The sequence below is a fragment of the Pezoporus wallicus genome, unplaced genomic scaffold (assembly GCF_028554395.1).
Source record: "Pezoporus wallicus isolate ANWC-B61680 ecotype Strahan unplaced genomic scaffold, APGP_CSIRO_Pwel_v1 contig_9584, whole genome shotgun sequence".
Taxonomy (NCBI): Eukaryota; Metazoa; Chordata; class Aves; order Psittaciformes; family Psittacidae; genus Pezoporus; species Pezoporus wallicus.
Window position 1 is genome coordinate 151,003 of NW_026640928.1, and position 10,047 is coordinate 161,049.

The 10,047-nt window shown below is 40.6% G+C and overlaps 1 protein-coding gene across 3 annotated transcripts in view; it reads left to right on the forward strand.

Annotated features, from left to right (window-relative positions):
* The window catches only part of MLXIP (MLX interacting protein), a 45,655-nt gene extending 37,890 nt beyond the window's left edge, over window positions 1-7,765 (forward strand). For 2 of the 3 annotated variants that reach the window (XM_057421302.1, XM_057421303.1), the window contains 5 exons: window positions 753-851; window positions 2,657-2,784; window positions 3,833-3,956; window positions 6,248-6,377; window positions 7,052-7,765. In XM_057421302.1, the coding sequence (XP_057277285.1) occupies window positions 753-851; window positions 2,657-2,784; window positions 3,833-3,956; window positions 6,248-6,377; window positions 7,052-7,173 (603 nt within the window). In that variant the 3' untranslated portion in view covers window positions 7,174-7,765. Of the gene's footprint in view, window positions 1-752; window positions 852-2,656; window positions 2,785-3,832; window positions 3,957-6,247; window positions 6,378-7,051 lie in introns of those variants that run through there. The other variant, XR_008973755.1, reaches the window with a different exon arrangement.
* Window positions 7,766-10,047: the final 2,282 nt, after the last annotated feature.

Sequence of the window (10,047 nt, forward strand, 5' to 3'; positions counted from 1 at the left end):
AGTGAAATTAAACAATTCTGTATTGCTGGGTAACTTTTTTTCAGTTTGGCAAAGCACAGAGGGCACTGGAAATCTCAGTTCTGCTCCTGAACCTGCATTTTCTGTGGTTTTGGTCAGCCACTTTACTGCTCTATTACATTATTTTCCTCCAATATAAAATGGGGTGATGGTGGGCTACTGCCAGGAAGTCTAGCTCTGCCAAAAATGCATTCTCAAAGTGCTTTGGTGGAAGCAATGTCTAAGTTTTTAATGCTACAAATGAAAGCGTTAATTCCTGACAAAGCCTTTATCTTTAGGGTAGGCCAGAGTTGTGGATTCTTATTTTCTTTTTCATTTTTGTCAGACTGCCTGTTATGTATGAGGAATAAATGATATGGACTGTTTTAAACTTACAGATTTCAACAAGGTCCTAACCAATTGCATGCCTCCAAAAGTTTGGAGGAGTTGGAGTTTGACTTCAGAAAATGAAATTGTTCAGCAGTCCCAGGAGTTTTTACTTCAGAAAGAAAACCTGCAGGGTTTGGAATTGGATTTAATGCACTGGATGCTTGTTATAACTTAAATTGCTTAAAATAACTTCAATATTTAAGTTATTTAATAAATAACAAATCACTGTTTGCAAATGTGGCTTTGGGAAGACTGAATGCCACAATTCAACAGAAATCACACTGTGAATTTGAATAGCTCAAATAGTCATAGCAGTAGAACGTTAAAGGAGAACAGCATAGGCTGAGCTGATTTTATTCACGCAGAATCGAAGAATGAAGCACATTTCGGAACAAAAACGAAGGTTTAATATCAAGATTGGTTTCAGTACTCTCAACAGCTTGGTGTCAACCAACTCCAAGTCGGTAAGTAACTTTTGGCACTTACATATGAGATATAAGCAAGAGCCATTCTAAAAAGATTTAATAGTAAATTTAATCTCTTCACTGTCAACTGAGAATGCCAGTCATTGAAGATACTCAAACTGAGGGACTTGCAAAGGGAAGGGTGATAAATCCATGTCTTGCAGTCAAAAGAGTGTGTGAAAATGCTTCATCTTTTAAACATTGTTCTTCTGATGCAGCTTCAGATGTTGAACACGTCTTGTCTAATGAGATGCTGCAGCTTTAAAGCCAACAGGGAAAGAAAAGAAATTGATCCTTGCAATCCTTGCTCTTGGGACCCCAGTAGTGAAGGGGTTTTTTGTCATGTTTGCAGCATAAGATGACTTTCCATTTTCTGTTAGGTCAACTTTCTTCCGACATATTGGCTTTTTTTACCTTTGCTGGATGAGTTCTGGTCCCCATAGCTGGACTTAAAAAGCTCTGTTCTAGCCGGTACTGTAAGCTTATTCTGCCTGAACCATGAGCCAGCCAGAAGGCAGGTAGATGCTGCTGATATGATGCTGGGCCTGGCTTAATATACCTCGACATTTGGCCTGAGGTAGTGTAATACCCACCTATGAGCACAACTCACTAGCTTAGGCTTCATGCCATGCTAACCATAGCTGAGAGCACAGCAGAGCAACCTCGTGCACCTGTAAATGCTGTTGAAGTATGTCAGTGAGCCAAAGGAAGAACAAAAAGGTTCAGTGAAGTTTTTGAACTTCATACACCAGTGAGATCCTTGCCTGCCTGGAGCAGTCAGGAGCCTGACCAGTTCAGATGACTTTGAAAATCCCTCTGGGTCACTTTACACCTGCCTTGAAGCATTTGTCTCTATGCCCACAGCCTTACAAATACTTTCAGGGCTGTTTTTTGACCCCATTACCCATGAGTAGCTTTACAGAGAGAAAAATACCCAACTGACTTTTCACTGTCATATGACTTCATCCAAATTAAGACCCTTTTGTGGCTATACCAGATAGGTCACTAAAGTGCAATCAAAATAACTGAAACACAGACTTGTCTGCATAACAAATATCCTTTAAATGCCAGTGCCTCTTGAAAGATGGATAATATGAAAGCAGCATGTTGATTTGTTCACATAATTGTTACGGTTTTGTATATTTAGGCTGTAAGTTGTCAGAATTTGGCTTCCTGATTGGAAAATTAATGACTTTTGGAAAGCCAGCTTTACTGATTATTTTACTGATTATAAAAATGTCTGATTATTTTATTTCTCAAGTACAGATACTTAATTTGTTCCTCCAAACTAAGTGGTATTTTTAAAAGAATCTGTGATATTGTTTCTGTCTCCTTTGGTGATAGCTAAACTGTGTTGCCTTCTGTTAGTAACTTCTGGTTTCCCAAACGAAATAATCTATATTGTCAACTTGAAACAACACTTCTAACAGGGCAATGAATCTATCAGCAGTTGTAGCACATCCTCCAGTACTTAAGTGAGAATTGCAAATGTTTTCAAGAGGCTAGGTAATGAAATGAAACAAATAAGTAAATGACTTCTTCCAACAAAGTAGCAAAACTGTAATTTGTGGAAGAAAACAACCACTGCAACCACATTTCTCTGTACTAGTGTGCAGACAGGAGTCAGAGAAATGAAGTTTAGTATTACCTAAAGTGTTCTGCTCTGCCTGTGTCCTTTTGCACACAGTGAAGGAAACTTTAAGATGCTGAAGTGCTTTTCGGGGTGTTACAGCAGGTTAGGGGCAAACTCTTCACCTGTCTAGCTTTGTTCCAGAAAGTGAGCTCTATGTTTGTGTTTGGTCTAGATCAGCCATGCAATCATGCTCCAGAAAACAGTAGAATATATCGCTAAACTACAGCAGGAAAGAACACAGATGCAAGAGGAAACCAGGCGCCTTCGGGAAGAAATCGAGGAGCTAAACGCTGCCATCATGTGAGATTTGGGGAGCTTTCTGTAATGAAGCAGAGCAGCTTGAATGTTGCTTTGGCTAACAACAGGGAATGTTTGCCTCAGATGTCATGCCAAATGGCAGATGGGTATTGAGCAGAAGTAGGGTTGCTACCAACTGCCAAGCAAAAAGCATAGTTGCTGTGGGATGGGCATTGGTAGCAAACCATGTGGATTTCCAGCAAGCTCTGAGAAGGGATGCCCAGCAGTGGCAGCATTAGAAAAGACACATCAGGTCAGTTAGAACACTTCTGGGAAGAAGTCAGTGACATGTTTTTATAAAGCTGTGCTCACTGGGTGATCAAACACTCTTCATGATGGCTTTGCTGCAGTTCTCCTTCCAAATGCAGTCAGTTTTCATAGGAGAATAAGACTGAATACATAAGACACAGGATTTGGAATCAAGAAGCTTGACCCTGGCTGCACATAACTCTTGATAAGTCGCTTCACCTTCCTGGTGCCTCAGTTTCCTCTGTGGGTTTAAGATAGTTCTGTGCTATTGCAAAGCATGTTGAGAACCCCGGTGGTTTTTCTTCCATCTACAGCAGTGTTAGGCTTAGGCATTACGTTAGACTTATCAGCAAATCACAACCTTGGGATTTTTCTGTTAAAGTATGATGATGTCTGATTTTATTTCAAATTGATCTGTTTCTGAAGAATCTCTGTAACATTTTCAGCTGTAACATTGCTCAGGAGTAACCCTGTAAGTTTTTCTTTTGACTCCTAATGTGCCTTTTTCTAATTGGATGCCAAAAACTTCTTTGTCCTATGTTACACTTTGTTTTCAGCTTTGTTGCTTGTAATGAGAAGTGTGTAGAAGCTTGAGAAATCGCTTTGCTGTATGAATATAGACAAAGTTGATGGGAAAACAGTATGTATTCCTGGCTATAACAGTCACATTCTGGAGGGGGTCATGCACTGGGAAGCCACCTTGGTCAGGGATACTGGGGATACACACTTTTCTCTTGCTATGATTTAGTCTGGAAGTGTCCTTTCTGGTGGGGATTCTGACCTCAGAACATCTTCTTTGCAGTTCTTGTCAACAGCAGCTCCCTGCTACCGGGGCTCCCGTAACACGGCAAAGGTTTGACCACATGAGGAGGATGTTTGATGAGTATGTGAGAAGCAGGACCCTGCAGAACTGGAAGTTTTGGATTGTATCCTTTTTATATCAACCTGCTGATCTTGAGGTTTGGTACTAATAGAGCCAAGAACTCTGGATTTTCATGCTTCAAGCAAAGTTACTTCAATTACATCTGCCCTCAGTTTTCATTCACACCTGTATGTGGATGTGAATCTCTGCCTTATTGACTGTCATGAGGCAGAACTTGTTCATTTTAAAGCATGGGAGGTAACTTGAAAGTAAAATGCAGCACGAAGGCAGGGTTTTCTTGGTGGGTTATTATAGTGCAAGCGATGTTGGACTGCTGCTGTAACTGTAGTTCTTGTCTCATGGAAGAACTGAACAGAGAATAACAAAGATTTTGGAGAAAAAGCTATTACAAACAATTACTGAAGCTGTTGCAATGGCGGTTGTAAAAACTTGCACGTTCCCTTCTCCCTCCCCCTCTTTTTGATTTTCTTTCAGTTTTTTGTTTGCCTTTTGTTACAACAGGGAATCAACTTAGTTTCTCTTTGCTTCTGGAGTGCTGCTGGCAGCTGTGCTTGTAGGCAGATGATAATATAGGAGGTTGAAAGATACAAACTGAGTGAAACAAGATTAGTCTGTGCTCTACAGACTGAACCAGTTTGGATCAAACATTATTCACTTGGATCAGTTCAGGGCAATTAGTAATTAGCAATGATCATTAGTGCTAACCTTCCCTTTTCCCTTTAAACTTCATTTCTTCATGTAGCTATTTGCACTTCAGATTTTCTATCTCTGCTCTGTGCTGATTATTTCTAACTCCCTGGATAACATGAGTACTTCTGTGCATGCTTGTGCATACATGAAGTACAGCATTTTTCATTCTTTCATATATGAAAATGCTTTCTTTGGTGTTCCCTGGTTTATGTTGGCCCTAGAAAGATACTTCTCTTTTTAGCATTGCTTTAGGAAAGATTTCTTAGCAAGCTCTCAGGCAAACTCTGATAACTTAAGACTGGTGCAGCTGTTGAACCTCTGGATTCTACAGCACGATTAATTCTATAACAATTCCAACTAAATTACAAACCCAGAGGTTTTTAAATAACCAGTTTGATCGATGTACTAAAGACAATCCTGCACATGTTTGCTGATGGGATGGTGTGTTCGTTTTATGCTGCTCTAAGATGCTAATTACCTCTGGAATTTGGAAGTAAGACACTTCTGGAAAGTGGCAGAGGTTTTCAGGGATGAAGATGCAGTTCTGGGTAGCTGCTTTTTGTCATATTTGGGCAAAGACAAAGGCGTTTGTGGTTGGTGAAAGAAGAAGTTGATAGGCAATGCAATGTTCCCAAACTTCACTTTACAAGTCAGGATGGAACTGTGACCCAACAGTCGTTCAGACAGCTGGATTGAATCCTAAGTGCATAGCAGTAAAAACTGGCAAGGTCCAGGGGTGAGTGTTAATAATAAAAAAGCTCCTCCTTGTGGAATGACTGTAAAAGAGAGAAGAGCAGTTTCATTACAAATATGAAAATGCCATAGTTTCTGTTGCATATAAGAGGGAAATGAGTAATCTGATTTCTCTTGGGCAACCAGAGATAACCCAAGAATAGAATACTCTTGAATATTAGAATATCCATTGAGTAATACCCATGTTGTTCTTCCAGTCACTGTCAAAGTGTATAAGGGCATGTAAATCCCCTCAAGTGTTATTAGACCTATCTTGATTGTCAGCCCCAGTGAGATAGGGATGCATGACAATGCTGAGATTGATTTGGACCATATTCTTACTTGCTGCTGACATCCAGAGTAACATGATAAAACCACAGATTCTGAGCCTTCACATGAGTTTTATCATCCAGCCAGCTTCTGAAATAAATATACCTTGAATCTCCTTGCTGAATTATTGTGGTAGAAGAAGCTGGTTTGAGTTCAGATATTCCAGGAAATCCCCTCTGAATGCCTTGGAGCTGGGGCAGCTGAGGCTTGTAGTGGTGCTCTGTACGTCCTAATACATTACAGGCTAAAAATCCTCTCTGCTCCTTTTCTGCCAGGAAGGTTATTGCCAATTCCAGCCCATCCTTCCAAGCTGTGACAACAGAGAGCCAAAATGAAAGCCTGACAGTCCTTAGCTTGCTACTGTTCTGGTCCATATTGAACTGAGGGTCATTTTTTTCCTTTGTCTTAATGTTAAAGATGTAAAACAGACTCTTTGAAATGTTGCAATGCCTCTAGTGGTTGCAGTCTGTTTAGAAGTCCATTGTTTTCCCTGCAGAAAACAGGGGAAGGCTATAGTAGCCTTTCCCATAGAATGTTTTGAACTCCTCCTTGTTGTCTCCCTTAACATTTGATGATTTGCAGTTCAGCATTATTATTAAGCCATTGTTTGAGTCCTTCAATGGGATGGTTTCCTCTACAAGCTTTAAGGATCTGAATCAAACTGCAGTGGCTTGGGTGGATCAGCACTGTTCTCTCCCTGTTCTGAGGCCAAGTAAGTAAGGTTCTCTCCAGCAGTTATTCCAGATCACTGAAAGCGAGCCCATGTAGAACGCTATTTCTTGAAAGCCAGGGGATGACAAAGAAATCACATGATGCTAAATATGACTTCCAGTTCCTTTCTCCTATCTCAGTGGAAAAATACGAACCTCTGTGAAGACACTCGGTTGCATGATTAACACTAAACAGAAAAAAAACCAAACAACAAATACAGATACCAGAATTTAAACAGTCTCGAGCTGCATTTAAATTTCAGATGCTTCAGTCTAGTTAGAGTGAGGCCAGCATGATTTACCTCATTCTGAAGGAAGACTGGAGATTCATATTTAGCTTTGGAATGACCTTCTGTCTGGGCATGATAGCTTGGTCCTTTCCCTCTTGCATTTCAGCAAGTATTTACATTTACAGTTTTAATTCCCAAATGGTGTCCTCTTTTGTAGAAGGAATAGTTTACAACCCAGCAGTGGGTTGTTTAAAGCACTACATCTGCACAGTTCTTACACATCTGTTTATTGCCGTCGTTGTGTGTGGAGGTGTGCATGTTTTGCAGAGGTATTTCCACATCTGTGTCTAACAGCCTTACGGTACCTGCACACTGTCCTGTGTGGATCTGTTTGCAGTCACACTAACAGCTTTTCTTGACGCTTTTCTGACTTTTTTTTTTTACAGTGGTGCTGAACACCCTCCGGCATCTGAGTACAACCACCTCAGTTCTGTCGGACCCATCGCGCCTGCCAGAGCAAGCTGCTGAGGCAGTTAACAAGATGAACAAAACAGCTGGTGAAACCTAACAGCCAAAGGCAATGAGTTGCTTATACAAGGGGTGGGGAACCTGCCAGTCCAGCAGCCTGGTGAGGCTCCTTTCAGTTGATGCACTTTAGAAAGAATTATCTCCATCACACGAGACGTTGTTCAGGGCATCTGGCTCTGCCTTCAGAATATGTGGAACTCTGAGGCAACGTTGTCATAACGTTTTGATTCTTCTTCAGTGCTGTGCTGTACTCCGTTAAGTAAGAAAACACCAAGCTCAGGTAAATTTAGCAGGTTTGAGTCCTGCAGGCAGCAATATATCTCCATCAATGCAGCATGCATCTATATGCAACAAACACACTTCTATGAAAAAGCTTTGAGTACCAACTTCTTTGAAGTGTCAATCTTGTACACCAAGGGATGTTCTCCTGAAGGAGAAATACACTTCCAATTTCATCAAACAAAATGTGCTTTTTATTTTGTTTTCTGGTATTCAGTTCCATTTGTTTTACTTGAATAGTGAGAGTTGTTAAACAGGATCATCTTTAAAACCAAAGGAGAAGAAAAATCCGTCAATGATGTCAACTCATGGCAAAAATACTAGAATTAAAATCTCAGGCTCTGTTTTGTGTATCTTTATTTTCATGAGTGTATCATTGCATATGATCGGTTTCAAGACATGCTTTATTTTCTAGTAAATAAAGTAGCTGACTTATTCTTTTTCCTGATACAGCCATTGGAAGTGAGTCAGTAGCAGGCTGTGCAGGAAGGGCAAGAAAGGAGTTTTAAATGGCATAGATTCTGCAATTAGGACGTATGGATTTCATACCCATTTACTCTCTGAACTGTTTTCTTTGCACTCTGCAGAGTTCAGCTGCCTTCCTCATAAAATGTGCACATATGAAACACATCCATAGATAAATGTAGTAGCGCTTCAGAGACAGGAGTTGAGTTTGTAATGTTAAGAAATTGGCTTTTTTGCTATCTCAGAAACTATATCAAAGCACGTGGACTTGTAGGCAGTTCTTTGCTTCTTTCTTGCTTGTTCTTTTTGCCTTCTATCTGAAAAGCCTGAAGGACTTAGCTATATTTGATCTGTATGGGAAGGTTATGTTCAACATGAATGACAAAACATATAAAAATGTTTAAAACCCAAAATAGTGCATAACATTTTTCTGTGACAGTCTCAGCAAGCACTGTGCTCTGCTGCAGGTAAACTGAAGTCTTCTTACAGCAGTCTCTGTCCATCCTGAGGCAGCACTGGGATATTCATTCCAGCTGATTGTTCATAGTCTGGAGTGATCCCATGACCCTTGTAATTCCTCTCATTACTTGATGCTGATTCTTAAGAGCTATGCAAACTATGGGTAACGTCTCCCTTGTACCTCCTGTGGGTGGTTTTCTCCCAGTTTCAGAAGCAGGCTGCCTGGATGCGACTAGCGGCTGGCACAGTGCTAAAATGAGGAGCAGCTGAAACACTGGGGCATTGCACAGTGCTGAAATGAGGTCAGTAGGTTCTCCTTTGGGGGATGTAGTTTTTCTCAGCACTGGGTAGGCCAAAGTTTAAAACAAAGCAATAGGCCTAGGGAGTAGGATGAAGCAGTGGGAGTATTTTTCTTCCTTGTTCTGAGAGCAGGCTTGTAGCAAGAGGAAAGCATGAAAGGTTAACCCTTCTCCTCGAGCAAGAGGTACTGTGAGTTGAGGACTCGGGCACTGTTGGGGGGAAAGGAGCTGAAGGGGAAGACGAAACAGCATGATCTGAATATCAACATGCCTTTCTGTAGCTCTGTAGACAAATGAAAGATACTTTGTTGGTTTGTTTTTTTAACGATAGTTCTAACATCATTTGAAGTTTGTGGCACATGTGAAAACCTGTGTCCTTGTGACAGAACCAGCAAAAATCCAGGTCTCAGTAAGGAATGGTTTGTGGAAATAGTGTGTAAAGGGTTGTCATAGTAATTAAATAGCGAGTAGATTTTCTGGGGCATCCATATCAAAGTCTTTCATACAACAATGTGGTAATCAAGGAATACTCTTTGGGATGCATCTGGATAAAAAGTGTTGACTTAAGTGTAGGTTCTTTTTTAAATCAGCGCTTTAAATCCTCCCATTTTTATCATTGCTTGTGAGCTTGGTTCTGAGGAAGTCATTTAACACTGTGATTAGCTGGGGAGTTTTTTCTTTCCTGGCCTGTCTCATTGAGATGCAGAGATAGCTGCATGTGGATTTGCATGTTAAAAGTACTTACCCGGTTTTCTAGAAAGAAATCAGTAGGCAAATTGTCCAGGAACAGACTCACTTGTGTTTTTGCTGTACTTTTCAGATGAACAGATCCTCTAATGCCTCCCCTACAGTGTGGTCTCGTCCTTGTCAGGCAGTGATTGTGCTTGATTTCTACCATTCCTGGTATCAATGACATCAAGAGTTTTGTCTCAACAAGCAAAGTGCACTGCAAGCACACTTCAAAGCCCAGGGAAGTCTGATGACTGCTAAGCTTAAATCTCAACATCTCCAATCTCACTGAATGGATTGGAAGTTGAAAGGGAAGGGGTAGTGTGACTGAACTGCTAAAGATTTTGTTCATTCACAGGTTTTAGCTGGATGTGGATGGAAAAACCATCGTGCTCATTGCAGCATGAGCTGGTTACAATTGGAGGTAAAACGCTTATTTTAATAACTGGTGGAGGAACAAGCTCATGGCACTAGTAAAAGACTGCAAATCTGAACACAGTAAAGAGAAAAACATTAAATAAAAGATTGCTTACTTAGGCAAGAGTGTAGGAGGGAAGGAAGGAAAAGTGGAAAGATACTTTCCACATAGTGCAGTTACCAGAAATGATGTGTCTGCTCTTTGAAGCAGCAAGTCAATGTATTTTTTCTCACCCTATTATTGCAAATCAGAATTCTTTTCTTCT